The sequence below is a fragment of the Mchenga conophoros genome, linkage group LG16, assembly GCF_057382185.1.
Source record: "Mchenga conophoros isolate Kocher_MC1m ecotype Shallow Benthic linkage group LG16, M_conophoros_male_GT1.1, whole genome shotgun sequence".
Taxonomy (NCBI): Eukaryota; Metazoa; Chordata; class Actinopteri; order Cichliformes; family Cichlidae; genus Mchenga; species Mchenga conophoros.
In genome coordinates, this window is record NC_140541.1 from 3,846,370 (window position 1) to 3,872,415 (window position 26,046).

Here is a 26,046-nt window from a genome sequence, read left to right on the forward strand (position 1 = left end):
GGTAACAAAGTTAATATAGGTAATTGTGTATTTGACAAAGCTTGATTTGTATTTTCTAACTCTCCTGCATTGCAGTTTTACAGTTTTAAAATACAATTCACATTGCCGTGAGAACATTGCTGTGAGTTTTACTTACACACAATATCTTTTGTCATGACAGGGCGCGATGGTTCACTTGGCTCCCCAAATCCAGCCTTGTTCTCAGCAGTGACTCTAAACTCGTACTCTACTCCCTCACTCAGGCCTTGCACCTTAAACCGCAGGTCAGGGATAGTCCGCTTACAGGCTCTGACCCATCTCAGTCCTTTTCTCTCTTTCCTCTCAACACAGTATCCCCTAATGTCACTTCCCCCATCTCGTACTGGTCTCTTCCATGAAATGGTGACAGCATTCCTACTAACATTATCAATCTCTGGGGTTGAGGGCGGACCTGGTGGTGCTGGGGAAACAGAAACAGGAAGGACAAATCAAATCAAATCAAATCAAATCAAATCAAATCACTTTGACTGTCACATCACATGTGCAGGTACATTGGTACAGCACATGCGAGTGAAATTCTTGTGTGCGAGCTTCACAAGCAACAGAGTTGTGCAAAATACAATAACATAAACAGGCAAAATATATGAATGGCTAAATCTGAAACTAATAAATATGTGTACAATATATAATAGTATATGTAAAAAAAAATTTTCTGGATGTGTACACTACTATTAGACATGTCTATTAGCTATATTTTTATTTTAAAGGATCTGCAAGATCCTATAGCTAAGTTGCTTTTATTGTTTAATTATTAATACACAGATATAAACCACATAAAAAATATAAACTTACAGAAACTATCAACCATTTTGACTGGAGCAGACTGGGTTGAATCTCCTGTGCCATACTGGTTCACAGCAGACACTCTGAAAATGTATTCATTGCCTTTAATCAGTTTGCTGACTACGTGTCTGCAATCCATGACATTTTCAGCTAGCTTGGTCCACTGTAGTCGGCTGGTTTCTCTCTTCTCAAGGATGTAGGATTTGATAGTAGAGCCTCCATCCTCCTCTGGTGGAAGCCAGGTCAGGGTACACTTTTCGGCTGAAATGTTACTGGCTTCAACTGGGCCTGGAGGTCCAGGAACATCTAAGACCTTCACCTTAACATGTTCTTCCTTAATGCCAAAGGGGTTGCTGGCAGTGATAGTGTACTCCCCTGTGTTCTTCCGACTTGCGTACTTAATAGCCAGAGTAGAGGAGGTTGGGGTACTGGTGATGGTGACAATGTCAGAAGTCTTCAACTCACGTCCTCCCTTGGACCACGCTGCAGTAGGTGGAGGTTTGCCCACAATTTTAGAAGCTGAGATTACAATTGTGTCTCCTGCTCTGATGGCTATACCATCTTTCATTTCTGGGTCAATAGTGATGGTTGGGGGCTCTGTAGAGATGACAAAAAAAAAGTTGTATTTTGCATTGTAGACAGTTGTTGACATTTTAAACGTTCAACAACTCAAAATTTCAAACTTTTGACAAATATTTTTAAGTCCTAACTGTACATATATACATAAAGGGGGGGGGGGGGGGGGGAATCAATAATCTACAGTCAACTCCAAAACGAGTCAAACTGTTTACTACTTAGCTCACCATATTCATCCTTGCAGGTCAAAAGCGGAGTAGGCTCTGAAGGAATACTGATGGCACCTGCAGAATTCCTAGCTCTGACTCTAAATTCATACTGGGATCCTTCAGTCAGGTCAGTGACGGTAAAAGCACAGCCCTGAATGTTGACATGATTTGCTTTCATCCAGGCCTTACCACTGGCCTCAAGTTTCTCTATGATATAACCAGTAAGCTTGTAGCCACCGTCATATTTGGGAGCTGTCCACATCAGAGTGACTGTGCTCCTGGTGACACTGATTACTTCAGGCTTGCCAGGAGGATCTGACATGACACAAAAGAGAAGACGGTTGTAAAACATTTCAAAAAGAGACATGGTTGCCATAGCTCAGGTAACAAGTACTGTAAACAGTACATAGTTGAATAAGATTAGAGCAAAAAAAAGATTCCAATAACAGTGGACTCACCAATAGGATCCAGAGCAACCACGGCCTCAGTTACTTTGCTAGCCTTTCCCAGGCCAGCCATGTTCATGGCCATTACCCTGAACTCATATTCTAATCCTTCTGTCAGTCCAGTGACTCTACATTCTTTTACTCTCAGAGGAGTATTACTCGCCCGTTTCCACATCAGACTGTTCTTTTCCTTATACTCTATGTGATATCCTAGGGAAAAAACAAAATTACTTGATCAGACTGATTGTTATTTGCTGTTTGCTCATACTTAGCATGTACATTGATCACTGTTTGTTACCAGTAACTGGGGCACCACCAGTGTCCTTTGGATCAACCCAAGTCAGGATGGCTGATTCATGCCTGATGCTCACAATTTCTGGTGGAGCAGGTGCCCCGGGAACATCTGGAGGAAGAAGAGAAAGCGAGAGGAAGACATTAATATGTGTAATAAAATCAGTTCAGTATAATGCAGATGATGTCATTACACGAGAAAGACTGATTTAAAAAATCCCTAAACAAAGCTATAGTTTCATTTCATTTACTAGTATTTTAAAAGTACATTTGTAAAACAAATACATCAGGTCTTATAATGAGCACTAAATGTTATTACTAGAGATAATTTTGCCCTTTTTCAAAAAAAAATTAGAGACAATGTCTTGACAAGACAAAAAGATCTGAAGTATAATCAGTTATAAATTAACAGTGGTAGTAGACAATGGCCATACTTACTGAAAGGATGCTGGGCAACGACTGGGTCAGACCTCAGATGTTCTCCAACCCCATACTTGTTCTCAGCAAACACTCTAAAGATGTATTCTATCCCGTCATGGAGTCTGATCACTCTCATGGTGGTCTTCTGGATGGCAGAAGCCACTGTAGTCCACTTGTTATCTGTTGTTCTCCTCTTCTCCACAATGTAATTAGACACCTCTGCACCACCATCATCTTTGGGTGGTCCCCACTCTAGTGTGATGGCATCGGCAGTTATCTCATCAAACGTAATGGGTCCAGTGCAAATACCGGGTTTGCCAACCACCTTCAGCTGGAACTTGCAGTCCTTTGAGCCAGCACTGTTCCTGACATTTATAGTGTAGGTGTCAGCATCTCCTCTCTGGGAGTCTCTAATCAGTAAGGTGGTGATGCCCTGAGATGCTTCAACACACATCCGGCCAGTATCACCCACTCCCATATCGCCCTTCTTCCAGGTAGCAGTGGGGTTTGGAACTCCAGTGATGGGGATGTTAATGCGTGTTGTGCTGCCCTCCTTAACCACACAGCAGCCATCGTGCAGATCACTTAAGTTGCAGTCGGGTAGCACTGAAGTTCAAAAGGATAATCATCATTAAAAAGTTCAACATTATAATTTTAGTATAACTAAGAATAGCATGAAGGCATTTTTACCAAATTGGTCCTTTGCAACAGCAGTGAGCTCAGTGGGTGGTCCCTCTCCAGACTCGTTGAGTGCCTTGACCCTGAAAGAATACTCCTTGCCTTCTGTCAGTTCTCCAATAGTGTGTGAGGTATTCTTGCCTTTCAGGATCTGCTTCCACTTCTCCTCGCCTTCACCCTGCTCCAAGATGTATGCAGTAATAAAACTCCCACCATCATTGATGGGCTTCTTCCAGGACAGGGTGACAGAGTTCTTTGTAGTCTTCTGAGCTTTGAAGTCTGTCACTGGACCAGGTTGCTCTGCACAGGAAGGACAAATGGACGAAGGTTGAACGTTTGTGTTTTTTTAGCTACATATATAGTGTCTGAGCTCATGAATGCAGTGGCTATACAGCATGAGTATATTTAAATTTAAGTATCAAATATCTTGTAACTACCAGAGGCCCTGATGCTGCCTGGGGTCTCACAGCCTTCTCCAATGCCGTATGCATTTTCAGCTAGAACTCTGAAGCAGTAGGCCTGTCCTGCCTCCAGGTTGGTGATCCTGAAGGAAATCTTAGGACAATCTGCTGACACACAGGTCCAGGCTTTCCTCTCAGCCAAACGTTTCTCTACGATGTAGTTCTTAACTGGACTACCACCATCAATCAGTGGGGCATCCCAGGTGATGCAGGCATGGGTTCTGGAGGTTTCCTTCACAGTCAGGTTTAAGGGTGGGCCCGGAGAATCTAAGTGGGCAAGAGAAGCAATTTCTTTGCCTTATAGCTTTCAGAAAGTTATACAAGCACGAGTACAAATGCATGTCTGAAGTGAAAGCACACATTAGGCCTATGTGTGCACTCTATATTTATTTAAAAAAAAAACATTTTCTTTCTTCATGCTGATATTTCTGATATATCTTATATAATCATATATATGTTCTACTTTTTTACACATTTTAAGGTGAAAACTAGGTTCGACTCCATTTAATACATTTAATGTTTAATTTTTAAAACCACCATTTCAAGAATTGTATTTCAGCTCGATGCAGGTTAAGAAAAACCTCTTGATAGATTTGAACTATAAATCAGTGAAAAGGTTTTTCACTTACTTGGTTTCATTTACATGTCTACATTGCATGTGACAGTACAACTCACTGGAGTGTGTGTACTCAACATTTTATATGCCAGAAATTCTTACCAAGGACCTTTACTACGATGGTGTAGCTCTTAGAGCCGCTGCTGTTCTCCAGTGACAGAACATATTTGCCAGAATCACATCTGTTAACATCCTCAATCATCAGTAGGGTGTCCCAGTCCGATGTCTTGATCAGTAGTCCTTGCCTTTCCTTCAAATTAGCATCAACTTTAGTCCATGTCACCTTCGGTGCTGGGCGTCCTCTCAGTGGTACATAGAGCCTCATGGTTACTCCAGCTCGCAGAACCAAAGCTTTTCTCAGGTCAGCGTCAAGCTCAGCATCAGGAGCAACTGGAGGAAACAAAGGGTGGGTCATTAACAGTGTTGGATAAGTTACTTTGAAAAGGTAATTAATTATAGTTACTAGTTACTTCTTCAAAAAAGTAATTGAGTTAGTAACTGAGTTACAAGATTCTAAAAGTAATAATTACTTGAAAAGTAACTATTGTGTTACTTTAAAAAAATCCAGGGTATAATTGGCCATTTTAACTACTTTTGATGTTTCCTCCACATTTCACCTTTAAAAACTATTTACTTTGTTTGGTCTCATCCTTTTCAGCACAACCTCACATGTCTGAATTTACAGTCATGTTTTCATTTTGACAAACTGTATTAACACAATTGATCTAAAATCAGACAAAAAACATAAAATCAGAGTAGAAAAAGTTATATTTTTACTGTAACAACCACAAACATGTTTAATGAATCATATTTCATAACTTTAAATGCAAATATAAATTGTCAATGTTTAAATCATATGCACATGTTTTACAAATAACAAAGTTATTTGCATCCATTTACCTTTTACCCTCTTTTTAATAACCATTTCAAACTATTTACAGAACAATCAGCTGTTCTTCAATAAGATGCCACAAATTATTTGTGCCACTGCAAAAACAACATTTCTGTCCACTATAAAGGAAACATCACAGCCTGATACCTGCAGGTCTGACAGCAGCAGGTGTATCACTCCTGTTTTACCTGGAGACAGCAGTCGCCTAATTGTTCTGACACACAACACAAAACTACACACTAACTACACAAGACAACACATTAACTACACACTCCAAACACGCTAAACGTCATAAATCTCTCACATCTCAAAACTCTCTCTCTCTCTCTCTCTCTCTCTCTCTCGCCGTCACTCCTGAAACTTCCGCCTCTTCCTAAACAACCAAATGTCATGTTGCCATATCATTTTTTCATTGGTCCACATGGTGCATTTTCCCACCAACACAAACGGGCAGTTTTTGTTTTGTTTTTCTTATTGTTTGCTCATAAGCAGAGAGTGTTCGCTGTGCTGTCCTTAGACAGTAAACGTGACGAAAGTATTGAGGAAAAAACGCTGCGTATATATAGTTTATCATGACTCTGGTTTTACGTGGCCTTGTCACCTTGTTGCTTTGTCTTTAAGTGGTCATGTGATTGACCACGACTACTTTATTCTTCCTCAGTCAAACAGCAGCACTCATGCCATTGTTTTGCCCCCTGTGCTCCAGGTGTTGTGCCAGACAGTGATCGTGATCACCATCCGCGGAAGCGCAGCTGCTTAAAGCTGCAGCGCCCAGATTACTTACAGCTACTTCCTGCAGCTGATATAAGATGCGGTAAACTGAACACAGCTTCAACCATCTGTTTGTTGAAATAGTAACGGACCGCATTTTCTTGTTAGTAACGGTAACGGCATTGTAACGATAGGAATAGTAATTAGTTAGATTACTCGTTACTGAAAAAAGTAACGCCGTTACTTGTAACGCCGTTACTTGTAACGCCGTTATTCCCATCACTGGTCATTAATCACAGTGACTAACTTAACTGTTATGTCGTCTGTTAGTTGCCATTATTTCTTCTGTTAATCTGTCTTGCCCATTTGGCAGTACTCTCTTTTTGCTAATTTGTCCTCCTGAAAATATTAAGTGTTAATTTTGGCTAATACCAAGAAAGTCTTAGTTTATCAAGTTCACCAAGAATGATACTAATTATTGACAATATGTTTAATTAATAAAGTTAATTCGCTAGCGGAAACAAGTAATATAATATATAGATTAAAAAGATAACCACAAAGGCCAGACCAGCAATTTCAATTACGCTAGCAAATTGCTGGTTGGTCAAATTTTTCTAATAGTTGGACTTGATATGAGAAATTCTATGTTGGATTAGGTAAATGGTTATTTCATTTTCTTCGATTACCACTGAGCCAGTTAGTAGTCATACAATCTGATCTCCATAATGTCATATGCATTAAAGTTATTTAATGAAATTGAGTTCCTCTTTCACAGTGATAAACTGTGATATAGTAATGAGAGATAAGGTGTACTACTGTATTTGCTGACACAGTCTCTCCTTCAAAGCCAAGCTAACTTGATTGATTTTTATATTGCCTCTTGATTTAATTCTTTTTTCTTTTAGAGATTCAGCAATAGCCACACGTATTCATAACAATGATTTAGACATAAGCTGTTGATCTCCAGTGGAAACACCCCACAGAAAACCATTAAATTAAACCAGTAAACGAAACAATTTTCCTTTTGGAAATTATTTATCTAAATAGTGTTGAATCAGAGACAGCTGGGAACATACTTAGAATATCCTTAGGCATGTAGTTTCCAGGCACCTCGCTGGGCTCACTGTAGCCAATCTTGTTAACAGCCGTGACTCTGAACTGGTACTCAGTGTTGTCCATCAGGCCTGTCAGCAGGAATTTCGTGGCCTGGAGTTTCTTCGGCACATTGCATCTTGTCCAGCTCTCTGCATCAACTCGCTTGCACTCAACCAAGTATCCAATGATCTCACAGCCACCATCGTATGCTGGTTTGGTCCAGCTAAGGCTAACTGACGTCTTGGTAGAGTCCACCACCTTGGGGAAGGCAGGTGGCCCGGGAGGATCTAAATAATTATTTATGAATAATTAGTTGTCTGAAGCGTTTTACTTTCATTTAGAAAGTGTGTTTTAAAGCAGATACTCACAGACAGGGTCAACAGCCAGGGCACCATTTGAAGCGTCGCTGGGTTTCCCAAGACCAGCCTTGTTTATAGCAATTACTCTGAACTCATACTCAGAGCCCTCAGTCAGTTGAATGGCCTTGATGGTCCTATCAATGACTGGTCGGCGGTTAACCTTAGCCCAGCTCAGCTCAGTGGCCTCACGTTTCTCCACCATGTAGCCAAGGATGGGAGACTTGCCATCATTGGCTGGGGCCTTCCAGCTGACTGTCATGGAGTTCTGTGTGATGTTGGTGATGACAGGTGGCTCACATGGACCAGGAACATCTGACAAGAGATAATGTTTTAATTCTCTGATGGGCTACACCAACTTTGATCAACATGGTGTTATAAAGGAATAAAAAACTTACACATTAGCCATGTCACACAATTCACAATTTGAAAAATTGAATTTAAGCAAAAAAATGTCAAGATATATATCAAATCACAGTAATTTTAATGATTTAAACATGGTCAAGCTAATATGAGACTTTATGCAGTCAGTAAAACATGCATGCTTTCATTTTTTCATTTCATTCTCCTCAAGTAGAATACAGTGAGTTTTCTTACCATACGGATTCTTGACCGTGACGGCATCAGTCATAATGGGATCTCCCACACCATACTGGTTCTCAGCACTGACTCGGAACTGATATTCGTGTCCTTCAATAAGTTTCTCCACTGAACAGTCAGTGATGTGTCCATGGATGTTTGAGGTGACCAATGCCCAGTTGGCCCTGCTAGTCTCACGCTTCTCAATGATGTAGTTAGTGATTTCAGAACCGCCATCTGCAAGTGGTGGCACCCATCGCAGCTTAACACGGTCAGCAAACACCTTAGAAATTTTCACTGAGGCTGGAGGGCCTGGTTTGTCTGTGGTAGAAAAAACACAAGGATAAGCTTTTTTCTCTCAAAACATGAAACGCTAGCTTAAGCACTACAATAAAATGAACTAACATAACTTTAGCTTACCGAGTACTTTGACCTTTATGGTGGCGTACTTGGTGCCATTGACATTTTCAGCTGTGATAGTGTAGTCCCCAGTCTCTTTCCTGGTGACAGAGTATAGCTCCAGCAGATGAAGATGTTTCTTTTGGGACATCTTCATTCCCTCAGCAAGGACCAGAGGTACTCCATCCTTCTTCCAGCTCACTTTGGGAAGTGGTTTGCCAAAGACCTCAGCATCCAGGAAGACATTTTCTCCAGCTTTCACCACAATCAGGTTCTTCATGTTAACACCTAATTCCACACGAGGAGCAACTGCATAGAAGAGGAAAAAAACCCTCATGATTATTTGTATATGACTGTATTTGTGTATCACTTTCGTTACTATGCAGAGTTGTACCATTCTCTGCGATGACAGGAATAGGGTCAGACAGCTCAGATGGAAGGCTGCTGTTAATTGCGGTCTTGGCGATGACTCTAAACTGGTATTGTTGACCCTCCTGTAGGTTAGTCACCACATAGTTCTCTGTCTGGATGTTCATGCAGTTGGCATTGCAGCGAGTCCACTTCTCTTCTGGAAGCTTTGTATATTCCACGTAGTAGCCAATCAACTTGCTGCCACCGTCATGCTTTGGACGGCCCCACACTAATGATACAGTGCTCTTGGTCACATCCATGGGCTCGGGTTTTCCTGGTGGGTCTAGATAGAAACAAAAACCCCCACAAATGAACAGTTGTAGACGATACAGTTTAAATAACAAAGAATGAACTTGAATGCAAAAGAGTGCAAATATATATAGCAATATATCCTGAAATTAAAAAGAAAATATATTAACCAGAAAAAGTAGAATTTGAATCATTCTGATATGAGTCAAAGACGATTGTGGGTGGGGAGTATTGTGTAGGTGATTTTGACATGGAATAATTAAACTACTGATTTTATCATTGAATTGCAGCATCTGTAATCATTTAATTGCTTTCTCCTCAGTTTTTGTGGGTATTAAATCAACTACAGCATGTTTATTTAAAGGAAGGGTTCCCTAGCTTTACTGTTATATACTTTACTATATTACTGTTGAGTTGACATTGATTGATTGATAATTAAAAAAAAAATGTAACTGATTGATCAACTGATAGACAGAAAAATAGAATTCACCACTTTAATGTTAGGGCTAAAATGGGCTTCTGTATTTCAGATGTGTTTGGTTAGTTAACTTGTAATGGAAGTAGGTATTTTAAAAATAAATTTCCTTATCTTTTTGTTTGACATGTATTAAAGGGCCTGGGGCTGCTGAACTGAATCACTATTAAATATTTAGCCTTGGTACATGGAGCACGTTATCTAAAAGGGGAGATACATTTTTATTCCGTGGTTAAAAATAATTTTTAAAAAATCAAATGTTTGCTAGCTTCAACAAACTGATTGGGAAATGTTAAAAACAACAGAGGGCATACATAAAATGATGTATAGGATATTTTTTCCAGTTAATAAAAACATGAATGACATAAAAGTGCAGTTGTGTTGTGAAGAGCTCTTTGAATTTAAAGTTGTCATTTTTGTGCTTTTGGTTTTAACTGAAATTTATCAACAATATGGTGAAATGGTGAGAAAAATTATGATGTTTTTCTAGTTATAAGAAGTGTTCATACCGACAGCAGTCCTGGCAGTGATGAAGTCTGTCTGTTTACAAGGTTTGCCCTGTCCGGCCTGGTTTTGTGCTGACACCCTGAAGGTGTACTCCAGGCCATCGATCAGGCCTGTGCAGGTGTACTGAGTGGCTTTGACCAGAGTCTCATTAGCCTTCACCCACAGAAGGCTATTCCTCTCCTTCTTTTCAATGCAATATCCACTGATGGGGCTCCCACCATCAGAGCTGGGACGCTCCCATGATAGGATGACGAAATCCTTGTTGATCTTGTTTATCTGCAGGTTTCTGGGTTCACTCGGAGGATCTTTGGGGAAAAAAGCCATTAACACATAATGTTATTCTTGTAATGTTGGGAAGCTATGATACATATTAGAATACAAATGCTCACCAAATGGATATCTGGCAATCATCTTCTCAGAGTAGGTAGGCCCAGAGACGCCAAACCTGTTTTCAGCACGAACACGGAAGCTGTACTCTTTGCCAGGTGTCAGTTTGGTCATTCTGAAGCTCGTCTTTGTGCAAGATGTAGAAACGGTGATCCAATCACCCTGGCTAACATCACACTTCTCTACAATGTAGTTGGTGATGTTGCTACCACCATCCTCCTGTGGCGAGTTCCAGAGCAGTGTGCACGCATCCATGTCCAGTTCAGTGATCTCCAAAGGAGCTTCAGGGGGTCCAGGGATGTCTGAGACACAGACAGCACACATGTTGATAATGGAAGGCAGGGCAAAGCACTGCTGATGTGTTTACAAGAACCAGCGGTGTAAAAAGTCTCCGTTCTAACTTACCCATGACGATGACTTTGAGGATCTGATTAATCTTGGCAGTACTGTTCTCAGCTGACAGGCTGTAGTAACCACTATCCTTTCTTGTTACATTCTTTATAATAAGTGAGGTAGTTGTCAGCGTCTTTACAATGGACAGGCGATCAGAGGTTAGCACATCCTCATTGCCCTGCTTCCACTTGCAGACAGGAGCAGGTTTACCTGCCACAATAGCCTCAATCGTCATCTTGGATCCAGCTCTGACTGTCACAATGTCAGGCATGATTATCTTCGGAGCCACTGAGAGGAAGACAAAATATCAATAGTTACTTCTGTATTTCATGATGATTTAAACTTTTTGATTGACCTACATAAATGACAGTGTCTCAGTTACTATTATCCATACTAGTATGAGGAAATGTTTAAACTTGTCTACTCACTGAGCTGCTCCTTAACTTCAAACATTCCCTCAGCCTCTCGAGCCAAACTGACTCCCACTGAGTTCCTAGCAGCCACTCTGAACTTATACTTCTTTCCTTCTTTCAGACCAACTACCACGATAGTCAGGTCTTTGACCACAGAATATGGTGTCCATTTGTCCTCAGGTGCACCCTCCTCCTGGTAATCCACCACATAACCATTGATTTTGGCACCTCCATCCCTGAGTGGTTTTAGCCAGCCCAGTGTAGCACTATTCTTGGTGATCTCTAACACGTCCATCTTCTTTGGAGGGTCTGGCTCACCTGAATCCAAAACAAAGCAGGGATTAGGAACAATTAACAAAACAGACTAAATTCAGAGTCAGAAGAACACGGAACTTACTGATTGGGTCAACAGCCAAGTAGGACCTGGGTGAGTCCTGAGGAACTCCAATGCCATACTTGTTGCAGGCCATGACTCTGAAGTAATACTCAATGCCAGGTGTAAGGTTGGTGACCTTAAAGCTAGTCTTCTTCAGGTCCTCTGTGCACTTGGTCCAGGTCTTCCTATCAACCTCTCGTTTCTCCACAACGTAATTGAGGATGGGGCAGCCTCCGTCATTCTCTGGTGGCAACCAGGAGAGTTGAGCTGTTGTTTTGGTGATGTCAGTGGCATCCAGGCTGCCAACCGGACCAGGTGTGTCTGTGGACAAAATTTTTTAAATCAAAGACATGACAGCCTCCTCATTAGTGACCAGTCTTTTTAAACGGGTTTAAAAGTTATTAAAAGAAAATACACCATTTGACATTCGTTTTTTGTTTCTCACCAAGGACTTTGACACGGACAAATATTGCTTTCTCTCCAGCTGAGTTGGACAGAGTGAGTGAATATTTTCCAGAATCCTCTCTGGTGCTCTCAGGGATAACAAGGAAGGACATGGTGTCAACCTGGTCCACGTGACCTCGGCGGATTACATTGTCCACACCCAACCGCTTCCACGTAACCTTGGGGGCAGGCCTTCCTCTGATCACGGCGAAAAGCCTTATAGGACAACCAGCCCTCACAGAAAGGCCTTTCCTCAGACTGGCATCCAGCTCAATTTCTGGAGCCTCTGTTTTACATGAAAAACAAATGAATGTTTAGTGTCATCAGCTTTTGGAAAATTTACAAGACTACTGTACTATAAAACATTTATTGAGGCACAGAATCTGATGACTTCTTACCCAGGATCTCCTTGGGAGACACTGCCTCCTTCAAATAAGCATGGCGTCCCCAGCCCACCTGGTTTTGGGCTGACACCTTGAACTCATACTCCTGCTTTTCATCAAGCTGGCCAATAGTAAATTCTGTGAGCACCAGTGGTCCATGAGTATCAATTCTCTTCCAGCCCACTGTGGGATTCTCAGGGTCCGCCTCACTTTTCAGCCTCATGTCCAAGCTATAGCCAATAATGGGGGCGCCACCGTCATAGACAGGTTTAGACCAGGACAGAGTGATAGAGGTTTTTGTGCTGTCGGCCACCTTCAGGGCTGCAGGGGGACCAGGTGGCTCTGTAGGTGGAGACAGTGAAACAAAACTTATTATGAATGCAGAAATAAAAGACGAAGCTTGTCAAATCTTAAACCCCATTGTCTGGCATTTTACATGTTCTTCAGCTCTACCACAAAAAAACAAAACAAAACAACCCCCCCACTTGAACTTCTTAATAGTAAAGTTGTGACAGCAAACTCACCAATAGGATCTTTGGCTGCAACTGGTCTGCAGGGTTTACTGGGATCTCCCAGACCGACATCATTCTCAGCTCTCACTCTGAACTGGTACTCATGGTTTGGAATCAGGTTGGTTACTTTCATGCGTCTCTCAGAGATTGGGCTCTTAGTGCAGGGCACCCAGCGCACTGCCCTCTTCTCCTTCCTTTCAAGGATGTAGCCAGTGATTGACTTTCCTCCATCATTCTCAGGAGGAGCCCAGACCACAGTCATCTCATCTTTGCTCACCTTTAATCACAACCAATTATTATAGCTATGTTAATTACTATGTTATAAAAGCTTGAAGATGTTGAAATGTTTTCCACGAGACACAATTTGAAATAAAACCGAGTAGAGAGTATACAAAAATTTACCTTGGTGACTTCAGGGGCATCAGGGGGTCCAGGTTTGTTGAACTGAGTCTTGACAGTTATAGGCTTACTGTCCATGGCAGGGCCAGTTCCCATCTTGTTTTCTGCCCGCACTCTGAATATGTATTCATTGCCCTCCACCAAACGAGTGACGTTGCAGTATGGTGTGACCACAGAGGCTGAATATGTGGACCAAACCATCCTCCTGGTTTCACATTTCTCTAGAATGTAGCTGTCCACCTCACAACCTCCATCATCCTCTGGAGCATCCCAAACCACTCTGCACTTGTCAGCTCCAATGCCAGTAATCCTCAGGTCTCTCACTGGGCCGGGAACGTCCAGGACATTAACATTGGCATATGCTGTGAAAGTCCCACCCGAGTTGGTGGCAGTGATAATGTATTTTCCTGTGTCACTACGCTTGGACTTAGTCATCAGAAATTTTGAGTAGTCTGGGCCAGTTTCATAGCTTATTCTGGGATTGTCTCCAGTAGCCTTATCTTTCATCCATTTAACCTCAGGCTGGGGCTTTCCTCTCAGAGCAGCCTCCATCCTGACTGACTCTCCAGCTTTTACTGTCAGTGTTCCAGCCAACTTCAGGTCAATGACAGGCTTCTGGATCTCCTCCCTCACCAGAATATCTGCAAGTTTTACCCAGGCACTCTCACCTCCTTCACTGACAGTCTGCACTCTGGATAACAAATTGTAAAAATAAAGGTAAATAAAGGTAGATAGCTGGATAACCCTTACAGAACACAATTTCTGATCAGATAAACACCCAACAAAACAATCAGTAATTACAAATTAGAAATGAAGTAACCTACCTGAAGGTGTACGTCTGATTTTCCACACATTTATCAGCCAAAAAGAAGGTGTCTGTGAGAGTAGTGGTGTTGAGTTTTTCCCACTCCTCCGCATCTTTAGTTTTACACTCCAGGTTGTAGGAGAGATGGGGGCTTCCACCATCATAGTCAGGCTTCCGCCACCTCAAATTGACATAGTTCTTACCAATGTCAATTGCTCTGAAGTTCTCAGGCTCGCCGGGCTTGTCAATAGGGTCCATGGCCAATGTAGGAGTTTTGATCTCCACGGAGGGTCCTGGTCCTATTTTGTTCTCAGCACAGACACGGAACAGGTACTCATGGCCTTCCATCAGCTTTGCCTTGATCTTACGATTAGTGCAGTGGGAAGAGATCATAGACCACATGCTAATACTAGGCTCTCTGCACTCCACAATGTAGTTGGTGATCTCGGATCCACCATTGTCCTTAGGGCTCTCCCAGTTGATCATGCATGAGCCCTTAGTGACATAGGTCACATTCAGATTCTGGCAGTGGCTGGGTCGGTCTAGAACATTAACTGTGATTGTGCGGGAAGCCTCACCACCTTCATTTGAAGCTTTCAGAATATATTTGCCATGGTCATTCCTTGTAGCTTCCTTGATCTTTAGGTGGACTAAAGGAAGATTCTGCAGGATGGTAACACGTTTGCTGTTCTCTAGAATAGTCTCTTCTTTTGACCAAAAAACTTCAGGATCAGGGCGAGCCTTGATGTAACCAATGATGTTGATGTTGTGTCCAACACGCACAGTAACACAATCTCGACAAGTGGCCTCCATCTCAATCTCTGGAGGTATAAGAATATCCTGAGCAGTGACTGATTCTGGGATTTCTCTTGGCTCCCCGTCTCCAATCATGTTTGAAGCAAAGACTCTGAATCTATAGGTCACACCCTCTTCCAGACCCTTCACCCTGTAGGCACACTGCTTGATCAAGTCATCCAGGTTGACTTTTTTCCATTCTTCAGCGCTAGCTTTCTTCATCTCCACAGTGTAACCAAGGATTGGGCTGCCTCCATCTTTGGTAGGTTTGGTCCACACCAGGTCAGCAGTGGCCCTGCTGTAATCTTTAACTTTAGGATTGACAGGGGGACTCGGGACAGTGATGGGCCTGCAGGGCTTGCAGGGGTCGGAGACTGGGGAGGGGCCACTAAATCCAGCAATATTTTCAGCAAACACTCTGAACTCATACTCGCTGCCCTCGTAGAGGCCCAGGACTCGGTACCTCAGGTCCTTGCAAGGTGTCTTGTTGACACGGATCCACTTTCCTCCCTTGTGTCTGCGCTCAATGATGTAGCCAGTGATCTGACTGCCACCATCAGTTAGGGGCATAGTCCAGCCAAGTGTAACAGCATCCTCTGAGGTATCATAGGATTGTGGCTTACCAGGTGCACTAGGGGGCATGAATGAGTGCTCAGCAACAGTGGGCTTGCTCTCCAGAGGATCACCAATGCCCATCTTGTTCTCAGCACGAATGCGGACTACATATTCTACTCCTTTCTGAAGGCGAGCGATCCGGAGCTGCGTTGCAAGACTACCAGAACTCACACCTCCCCATGTCTCTTTGTTGGACTCTCTTTTCTCCACAATGTAATTGGTTATAGGGCTCCCACCATCATCTTTAGGAGGACGCCATTCAATTGTCATGGAATCTGGCATGACCTCCAATATGTTGACAGGTCCAATCGGAGCAGCTGGAACATCGAGTACAGTGACATTTAAGGCCACCGTCTTGGTTCCTGCTGGGTTGGACACAGTGAGCAGGTAGGTTCCAGTGTGGTTTCTGGTGCACTCATTAATGCTGAGAATAGTGGAGAAATTATCAGTGTCAATCTTAATGTTGCCCTGGCTGGTGATCTCCTCTCCTTCGATGGACCACTTGGCAGTTGGGACAGGGATTCCTCTCATTATAGCTGGCAGTCTGATGGTAGTCCCGGCCTTCACAATGATGCCTTCAGTGAGTTTAACATCAACTTCAACAATTGGGGGCACTGTGCAAAAAGAGGTCACCTCACATTACTAGACTCATATGAAACAAATATGAAACAAAGTTAAATTATTCAAACTTTACCAGTTTACCAGCCTTATCAACAGTTTCTTTTTTTCATTAAGATCATCTGCCTCCTCTAATTCTAAGTACTCACTCGAGACACTATCATGGAACACACATCTGCACCACAATTCCTACACTATTAAGTAAATATCTAATTTCAGGTGAAAACAAACAAAAAGAATTTATAGTTATATGTGAAATCCAATAGGGGTCATGCAAATACTGTCTTCTGCCCTACCTAGTTTCTCCTGGCAGAGGATAGGCACTGTGGTATCAGGTCTGCTGAGGCCAATGGCATTCTCAGCCCTCACTCTGAAGCGGTAGGTTTTTCCTTCCTCCAGACCAGTCACATGACTCTCAGGGATGCTGACAGTTTTCCATTCATACCACTCTTTCTCTCCCTCTTCCTGGTACTCAACCAGAAAGCCTATGATTTCACTTCCTCCATTGCGATCAGGCCAGTTCCATGCTAACCATACCTCAGTCTTGTCCACATCAACATGATGCAGGTCTTTGGGAGGACCAGGAGGGACTGGAGGGATGAAAGCAAAATGAGAGCGATTCAGGCTTCAACTACTCACTCTTTGTGCAACACAGTTTTCTTTGGTGCTTAAGGAAATTTATTTTTAGTATCCCAGAAAGTTGATTCTGTTCATAATCTGGGAATAGCATCGCCAGAAAACCCTACGCCAGGTAAGATTTTGGATGATTAAACAAGCATCTGTGGAATTTTCCAACACCAAAATAATATAGATGAATTTGAAGGATAAATAGTCACTGTGTTGTTACTCACAGAGTGGGTTCATTGCCTTGATGGCCTTTGGTGTCTCGACATATTCGCTGCGGCCGAACTGGTTTTCAGCGGCAACTCTAAACGAGTAGGACGTGCCCTCCATCAGGTGCTTCAACATCATACTGCGTTTCTTTGATGTAGAGCAGACAGGGACCCACTGAGTGGAAGCTGTGTCTTTCTTCTCTACCACAAAGTTAGTGATGCGAGTACCACCATTATCCTCTGGATCTTTCCAGGACAGGTAGGCAGAGTCACTCCTGACATCAGACACACGGAGGTGCTGTACAGGACCAGGTTTGTCTGAAGAAACATACAAAGAACATCACTAAAGTCTGATCCTTCATTAGGGGAAGACACAAAAATGAAACTGACTTTGTATCACAGGGGTGATGGCTCACAAAAATAAAATGTGCTTAATCACAGTCACTTTTTCAAAATTAAAAACCACACAGACGATTCAGCTCCAGATGTGTCCCTTCAAACCACCACTGAATTTTAGTTAATAATCCAATTCTACAAATAATTCCGTACTTACCAAGAACTAGCACAGTGCAGGTGACAGTCTTGGTTCCTGCTGGATTCTCCACAGTTAGGGTGTAATCTCCACAGTCACCACGATGGCAGAACCTCATCTCCAGCTTGGTGCCTGTCTGGTTGGTTTCGATATCTGCCCGAGGGGGAACTTCTGCGTCATTCTTCTTCCAGGTGACAGTGGGAAATGGGACACCTTTGATGCCGGCTATCAGAGCAATATGAGTGCCAGCCATGGCTTTAATTTCTCGGGTCATTCCGGCATCCAGAATCAACTCTGGAGGCTCTGAAAGATGTAGAAGAAGGAAGTGAGAGAATTAATGACTACAAACACTATAGTACCTCAACACACATAGCATTATGTAGCATTCTATGATACTGAAATAACAACTCACCAAGTCTGTCCTGTACTCTAATCGGCTCAGTAAGGTTGGCTGGGTTGGACTCCCCAGCAGCGTTGACAGCCATGACTCTGAAGCGGTACAAAACACCATCTTCCAAGTTGATAACCTTAAACTTGGTTTCTTTGCAGGAGTCTGGAGTCTGGTTCACCTGTTGTCCAAATTGACAAAATTCAGTGAAATAAAAAAGAAAGAAAGAAAGAAAGAAAGAAAGAACATTAGAATTGAAATGAAGAAATTAAAAGGTTAAATGTAGTTGTAGGGGTGGTCTACATGTTATATCTCTCGCCTCAATGGCTCAAGGTAACTTCCTCACCTTGAGCCATTCCTCCTTTCCAGCTGCCTGGAACTCCAGCAAGTATCCAAAGATTTTTCCTCTGCCAGTGTCGGTGGGTGGCTCCCATGACAGGGTAACTGACTCTTTGGTAAAGTCGATAGCCTTTAGATTCACTGGCGGACTAGGTTTCACTAGGGAAAAGAAGAAGGAATATTCTTGTGCTGCATTTACATCCACTAATAATAACATGGAGTGTAATTGTAAGAGAACAACTCACCAATGGGATCTTTGGCAAAGACCGGTTTAGATGGTGGGCTTGGGTCTCCAGCTCCCACTTCATTCTCAGCACTGACCCTGAACTCATACTCGCAGCCTTTCAGGAGGTCGGTCACCCAATACTCCACCTTAGGATGGATTCTTTCTGTGTTGCAGCGAACCCACCTGAGAAGAGAAACATAAAGGCTGATGTCTTGATGCATGTCAGCTAAGTAAATTCCAGAAAGTTGATTTTGTTCATCTTGACGATGCGTTTTCAGTTGGAGAAATATTTCCTTGCTCATCAACGTGACTTCTTGGATGAGTTTCTCCCACTGAAAACGCTGAAATCGAATGGAATGAAATGAAAATTCAGATGAAGTCTAACAATTTGTTTGTAAGAATGCATTTATATAAATATAAATAACATAAATTTTTTTAACTTGAGGAATAAAGGAAGCCAGAGTACTCAGAAAAAAACAACAACACATGGTTTGCATGAGAACATGCAAACTCCACATAGAAAGACAAGGCAGGCAAATAAACTCAAACCTGGGTCCTTCTTGCTCTGGGGTGACAGAGCTAACTACCACACTGCTGTGTTGCAACAGGTTTAATCTCAGTTTTCTAAAAAAGTTTGATTTATTAGGCATTGGGCTGACTGTGGCATCAGAGTTTGTGAGGCCACACACACACTGGAAGAAAGAGTTTGACATAGCTCCCACAGACTGGTGCCCACCACACAAGACCAGTGGTAAAACATTACACACTCACAGAGCAGTAGTTACATTATCAGCAACTAAAACAAATAACTTTAACAACTAGCTGAAATGTGCTGTTAATAATTCATAAGCGTGTTACAAGTCTGGATTGTGTACTTTGACATGCCAGTCATGGCTGTGTAAGTACACGAAAAAGCAATTAGAAGAAAAGCCTACAAACATTGCCTGGGCCCTAAATTATTAGTGTTATATGTATTTATGAACCTGTTGGCCATGGTCTCCTTCCTCTCCACAATGTAGCCTGTGATTGGTTTCCCTCCATCAGCAGGTGGCTCCCAGCTGATTAGGGCAGAGTCATGGTAAACTTCCTTCACCAGAGGCTGCTTGGGAGCATCTGGTGTCTCTGTAATAGACACAATGAAATGCAATTACATGCTGTTTTTACTTTATAAACACAAAAGCGGATTGCTTGCTGGCTTTGTGTGTCGTTCTCTGTGAATATCACTTACTGAAAATGTCTCTAGCTTTAGTCTCTGTAGACAGAAGAGGGTCACTGATGCCATAGATGTTTTGAGCCATTATACGAATGATGTACTCCCGGCCCTCGATTAGCTTTGGCACCTGAAAGGATATTAGTAATCAAAGCCTTTGTACTATTGTCTTGATAACAAAAGAATAAAAAAACAGAATGGTAAAAATTCAGGCATTTCAAACAAACTTTTTTATCAAAGATTTTCACAGGATCTTCTTACATATAAGGTGCATACTAAAAGTCTGGCCCAGATTTGCACTTCTCGTCACTGTTTCCAACATTTTCTGTGCTTAAAATATCTCTACTCACTCTGCAGGTGGTTCTGGTACAGGATGAGGTGACAGGCATCCATAGGTCTCTGTTGGTATCTCTCTTCTCAATGATGTAGTTGGAGACAGCACAGCCTCCGTCATCCAGAGGCGGCTTCCAGGTGATTACCATGTAATTCCTGTAGACTTCGTTGAACTCTACGGGTCCCTCTGGTGGCTGAGGACGGTCTGACAGGAAAATAATTTACAGCGATCAGCAACATGAAAATCTTCATTTATTTTCACGCCTTGGCTTATAAAAGGTTATAATACTGGGATACTCAAATGTAACATTTATTACACATTTAAACAGTTACTTGTTCAACATGCTAAGTAAAGGAAAATATCTAAAGTCTAAAGCATTAGTATTTCTGCAGTATAGAAACATTCTGTTTCAGAGTAATTCTAAAAAACAAGTTCAAGCCTTTTTTACTTCTAGGCTCAGTTACTGTAGTTATCAGGTTGTTCTAAGTTCCCCCAAAAGCCTTCGCTTGATCCAAAATAATGCAGCAAAAGAAACGAGAAAAGAAAACTAGAAAAAGAGGCTATAATGTTCTCATATTAGCTTCTCATCAGTGGCTCCCTGTTAACCCCAGAATCAAATAAAAAACTTTCCTCCTTATATACAAGTTCTCGAAAAAACCAGGCCTCTTCTTATCTTGAATATGTTGCACATTACCCAAACAGTACGTCACCCTCAGATTGCTTATTTTTGTTTCCTATAGTATTTAAAAAGAGAGAGCCTTTCAGGCCCCTCATATGTGGATCTGTCACTCATTTTTCCTGATAATATACCATAAATCTCTCTTATGGTCCATATTGCAGCTCCAGTATACTTACTACTCTAATTTTCTGTCTGATTTTGATGTGTTGTGTATCCAAGTAGTCTAAAAAATCTTGACTTTTTCCAGACTACACGTGGCCATTCGGTCTTAAATGCTCAGACCAGAGCGTTCTCACTCCCGAGGCGTAACATGTCGACGTTTTGTCACGTCCCGCGGCGTTCCTGAGGAACGCGAAAGGAGACCTTCGGCGTTCTTATGGTACGCGGCGGGTTATGGCTGGAATCCAGTGCAATGACGCTCCCGCGGTAGTAGACGTTCCAGCCCTGTATTCCAGCCCTAAACCTAACCTTATCCCTAGCCCTGACCATAACCTTATTCCTGACCTTAACCAGGACTTTAATGATGTTAAATAGCGTGTTTCTAAGTGATTTGAAGAAAAAGAGCGAACATGTGTAGGTTCAGTCCAGACGGTTCTCATATTTCCTCTTTTTCCGAGGTCGTCATTTAGGAACGTGGTGGGTAGCCGAAAACGTAATATGGTGACGATTTGTCACCTAGCGTAAAATGTTACGCTTTGGGAGTGAGAACGGGTTGCTCAGACAGACAGAGGCACTGTTTTAAGTGCCTTTTCTGAATTTTAGTTTTTAAACCTCTGATTTGATTTTGAGTCATGTACAAGCAGCTGATCACTCATCTCGATACATCCATTAACATATCCTTCATTTCTGGTGTTAGGTGTTGGTTCGGATCAATGCTACTTTTGTGTTGTGTTAGTTCCACAGCTGGTCAGGTCATTAGCTCTTTGCTGTGACTCACCGACCACAGTGATGGTGCAGATTCCCGAGCGAGTGCCAGCAGCATTCTCCACGCTGACACAATAGCGGCCGCTGTGTTCTCTCTTGGCCTTGCTGATGTTGAGGCTGAGGTGGTGGGTGGTGCTGTGGAGGCTGATTTCCTCATCTGCCTTCAGGTCCTCATCATTCTTTGCCCAGGTGATAGCAGGGGCCGGTTTGCCACTGTAGCGTCCCGACAGCATGCAGGTGTCTCCCACCTTTACCATGAGCTTTTCCCTGAAGTCCAGGTCCAGAGTCGGTGGCTCTGCAGGGGTAACAGTTAAGCTAGTTATTATATCAGCTGAAAATCTTCCCCTAGATCATTTTCTCTGATTTAAAAGACCATTTCCACACCTACAACAGTTATAATGGCACATTTTGTCACATTTTCTTACTTCATATCAAATTATTTAATCCTGTTTATTGTATTTCCACAACAACCACGAAGATCAAGTTCCAGTCCATGTGTGTTGAAAATCATACAACAGATGCATTGAAGCCTTTAAAAATAACTTAAAATAAAAATATATTTACAGTTATTCTGTATGAACAAACATAGGCAACAGGAATGTTCACACATACTGTAGCTTAAACCCCACAATCTGTACACATGAAGGTGGGGTTCAAAAATGAGTGAATGTCATCAGTTCAGTATCTAACCATATTTGGACTTTCCTTCTTTTGCTCAAATACGACCTAGAAGAACCTGACCTAAAAATGTATTTTTACACATGAATATGACCTTTTGAATATAAAATGTCATAATTTTGTCTTTTCACATTATTTGGAGAAGCAGGGTTAACACAAGACTTCCGCACACACTACGGTGAGACTCTGCCATTTAGATATTTGTATTAAATTTTCTCATAATTAGCAAATAACATATTGGCCAAAAGTATGTTTAGTGAGATTAAGGTAACCGTGATCTTTGACAATCAGAATCTAATCAGTTTATCCGTGAGACCAGGAAAACTCAAGTTATCTCCATTATCAGAATAGAACGGCTGAATAAAAACATACAAGCTCTGGCCTTTGCTGACAACTGAAGCATTAAAACATCTCTTTATGCCATTACATGGCAAAACACTGACAAACCTCGAATTACATCCCAAAACCAACTTGCTGAAACAACTGTTATACCTCATAAGCAATGTTGAATCATAGTTACCATCCTTGGTTTTCACATTGGTGAGTCACTAGTTTTTATGATAAAATTAATGTTGTCATGTTGTGTCACTTACCAAGTTCATCCTTGCACTGCACAGGTTTGGTGGCAAAAGATGGTTTGCCTTGTCCCACCTGGTTGACAGCTGAGACTCTGAACTCATGGCTTGAGCCTTCCTTCAGCCCAGTTAGTGTGAACCGTCTGTCCACCAGCTTGTCCTCTCCGCCTACTCTCACAAAGCTGTCATGGCCTATCATTCGGGACTCAAGGACATAGCTGGTCACATCTGCACCACCATCATATTTGGGTGGTCTCCAGGTGACGGAGATGGAGTCTTTGGTAATAGCTGTGATGATTAGATCCTCAGGACGCTCTGGGACAGCTGCAGAAGATACAAACACAGAGTGACAGCAGTTTTTTTTTGTTCTACCCAAATGACTGTCAAAGGGTTTCGTGCCTCACGAGCGGTTGTTGTTGTTTTCCTGTAGATATTCTGCACAAATTGTGAGGAGTTGACTTGTAAAAAAGATTTACTTCCAGGTTATAATTAACATTCAAATTATTGAAAGTATATAATTGAAAAACTATTTTTGCGCTTCCATAGATTTAAAACAAATTTGTAATAATTAATTGATGAATTAATTAATTTTTAAAACAACATAAAATCAGCGTCTTCTAGATTTCATGCCTAATAGTTGCAACTTTGAAATGAGGATTTAAGAAAAAACTTTGTATATAACAATTCAGTAATAACTCCTATTATGTTTTTTCTAGTTTGGTGATTACCCTTAAAATTGTAAAGAAGTTACAACTAAAATGTTAAATAAGGGACTCTTTTCCTTTCAGGTTACTACATGTTGGACTTACAGATGGGATCTTTGATGAGAACCATCTTGTCGGTCTCGACGAAAGGTCCCATGCCTATGATGTTCTCAGCTGCAATCCTGAAGAAGTAGCCCTTGCCATCGATGAGTCCTTGTACTACAGCATTGTTTCTTGTCACTGTGTAAGATACAGAGGTCCAACCCATGCGGTCTGACTCTCTCTTCTCAATAATATAGTTGGTAATGGCTGAGCCGCCATCATCCTCAGGGGAGTACCAGGTCAGCTTGCAGGAGTCATTGGTCAGGTTCTCTCCAGCGAAGGGAAGACCAACTGGTCCAGGAACGTCTGTAGAGATAAGGACGGAGTCAGACTCTGCACATAAAGCTTCCATATTCTACTTGGATACGCGGTTAAGAAAGTGGATGGGACAGCTCTTTATGCATCAGCATGTTCAAATTGTTTGAGGTGAATGTGATTACCCACCCAGGACCTCAACAATGACCGCCTTCTTCCTCTCTCCGCCCTCGTTCTTTGCACTTAGTGTATAAATGCCCTGGTGTTGGCGTCTGCAGTTCTTAATGACCAGTGAATTAGAGATGCCTGTCGTCTCCACCACGGCCTCTTTGGGCACCTCACTGTCATCCCGGCACCAAGTGATCTGTGGGGCAGGTTTGCCGGACACGTAGGCGATAATGCGGATGGTGCCACCGGCATGGACTACGATTTTCTCCTTCACTGAGGCGTCAAGATCCATCTCAGGAGGAACTGCACGAGACGGGGACAATTTTTACGTTTGTGTTATTGACAAAAAATATTGCTTTGCCAGATGTTAAAGTTGGATCTGTATCTTACTTGTTCTGTCTTTGACCTCAATTAGCTCAGACACTAATCCAGGGTCTCCTACTCCAGCAGCATTCACAGCTCGGACTCTGAAGCGGTACAGACCACCTTCCTTAAGGCCAGCCACCACAAATTTAGTTCCTCTGATCTCAGTGTCCTTTGCCTGGGCAGAGGCGAAATGCAAATTAACGTTCATTTAATCATGTTAAAAACACTACATACTGGATCTTCATTGGCTTTGTGGAGATGTCTCAAATCCTGAAGTCAACATTACAACATTAAAGATGAGTTCAGAGCAACTGATGTCACTCTGTAAAGTAAAGATGTGGGTGGCTGTAGTGGTTCGATCCCAGGCTGCATCCTGGCTGCATGCCAAATATCCTTGGGCAAGATACTAACCCCGTGTTTGCCTACTGGTGGTGTCCGGCAGCCTCGCCTCTGTCAGTGCGCCCCAGGGCAGCTGTGGCTACATGTAGCTGCCATCGCCAGTGTGTGAATGTGTGTGTGAATGGGTGAATGACTGAATGTAGTGTAAAGCGCTTTGGGGTCCTATGGACTAGAAAAGCGCTATACAAATGCAGGCCATTTACCATTTACATATATACACAGATTACATTATTTTACTGCATCATTACAACCATAGTGCTCTATCTCTTCATAGATTTAATGCATTGGTGTCTTATGTTAGTCTTTTCCTCTTTCTCTCTCGCTCTACCGCCCTCGCTCTCTCCTGCGCAACTAGGTTAATTGGGAACCCTCCTGCATATTGATTGCAGGGTGCTGTCAGCCCGTATAAAGCTAAGCCGGTGTTTTTCTGGATCGTTCCTCCCGTGCGTTTGGCGCAAAGCAGCAGTAAATGCTGGCACACCGCGACGGATTGATCAGCAAGCGAGTAGATCATATGACAGCTACAGGTAGTGATGGTGAGATGAACTGAAGCTTCCATCCAACCGGTCGACTCATGGTTCGAAGCATTGTGATGCTTCATTTGCTCTACTGCGCCATCAAGTGGACGATTCAAGTGAAACGGGCTCTGTGATTATAATGATGTGATGTGTAAACCTCTAAACTGAATAAATTGTTTTCATGGTTATTTATCCTGAATATTGTCTCAGTATCTCTGATACAAAAGAGAAAGTGGAAACTATCAGGACAGAGTCTTGGTATGACTGTGTAACTGTTAGCCTCAGACACTCAGTCAATAGTATAATTCAGATCATAGATCAGTACATTTACATATTTTTATAACCATAAAAAGGAAGCTGACACTTTCGAGACTTTATCTAAGGTGTGAGCATCACAGCAGATGCCTTTGTGTCAACGTAGCTGAGGCTAAAACAGAAAAACGATTTTACAAAAATATTCTGCAGTAGATCAAAAAAGAAGGA

The 26,046-nt window shown here is 42.2% G+C and overlaps 1 protein-coding gene across 1 annotated transcript in view; it reads right to left on the reverse strand.

Annotated features, from left to right (window-relative positions):
• Positions 1-26,046, reverse strand: part of ttn.2 (titin, tandem duplicate 2) — a 217,356-nt gene that overhangs the window by 45,600 nt on the left and 145,710 nt on the right. Inside the window, exons 171-208 of the mRNA XM_085250572.1 lie at positions 24,671-24,821; positions 24,302-24,583; positions 23,861-24,163; positions 23,070-23,375; positions 21,812-22,093; positions 20,212-20,399; positions 19,880-19,991; positions 19,635-19,773; positions 18,671-18,834; positions 18,433-18,584; positions 18,111-18,267; positions 17,720-18,001; positions 17,185-17,484; positions 16,630-16,923; positions 14,325-16,329; positions 13,504-14,191; positions 13,114-13,378; positions 12,605-12,931; positions 12,208-12,492; positions 11,784-12,083; positions 11,402-11,704; positions 10,986-11,261; positions 10,583-10,882; positions 10,196-10,498; positions 8,946-9,245; positions 8,573-8,860; positions 8,171-8,473; positions 7,586-7,888; positions 7,199-7,504; positions 4,622-4,909; positions 3,880-4,170; positions 3,455-3,742; positions 2,783-3,370; positions 2,352-2,456; positions 2,066-2,263; positions 1,626-1,922; positions 832-1,419; positions 137-439 (exon numbers count right to left, since the gene is read on the reverse strand). Coding sequence (XP_085106698.1) covers positions 137-439; positions 832-1,419; positions 1,626-1,922; positions 2,066-2,263; positions 2,352-2,456; positions 2,783-3,370; positions 3,455-3,742; positions 3,880-4,170; positions 4,622-4,909; positions 7,199-7,504; positions 7,586-7,888; positions 8,171-8,473; positions 8,573-8,860; positions 8,946-9,245; positions 10,196-10,498; positions 10,583-10,882; positions 10,986-11,261; positions 11,402-11,704; positions 11,784-12,083; positions 12,208-12,492; positions 12,605-12,931; positions 13,114-13,378; positions 13,504-14,191; positions 14,325-16,329; positions 16,630-16,923; positions 17,185-17,484; positions 17,720-18,001; positions 18,111-18,267; positions 18,433-18,584; positions 18,671-18,834; positions 19,635-19,773; positions 19,880-19,991; positions 20,212-20,399; positions 21,812-22,093; positions 23,070-23,375; positions 23,861-24,163; positions 24,302-24,583; positions 24,671-24,821 — 12,610 coding nt within the window. The remainder of the gene's footprint in view (positions 1-136; positions 440-831; positions 1,420-1,625; positions 1,923-2,065; positions 2,264-2,351; positions 2,457-2,782; positions 3,371-3,454; positions 3,743-3,879; positions 4,171-4,621; positions 4,910-7,198; positions 7,505-7,585; positions 7,889-8,170; positions 8,474-8,572; positions 8,861-8,945; positions 9,246-10,195; positions 10,499-10,582; positions 10,883-10,985; positions 11,262-11,401; positions 11,705-11,783; positions 12,084-12,207; positions 12,493-12,604; positions 12,932-13,113; positions 13,379-13,503; positions 14,192-14,324; positions 16,330-16,629; positions 16,924-17,184; positions 17,485-17,719; positions 18,002-18,110; positions 18,268-18,432; positions 18,585-18,670; positions 18,835-19,634; positions 19,774-19,879; positions 19,992-20,211; positions 20,400-21,811; positions 22,094-23,069; positions 23,376-23,860; positions 24,164-24,301; positions 24,584-24,670; positions 24,822-26,046) is intronic.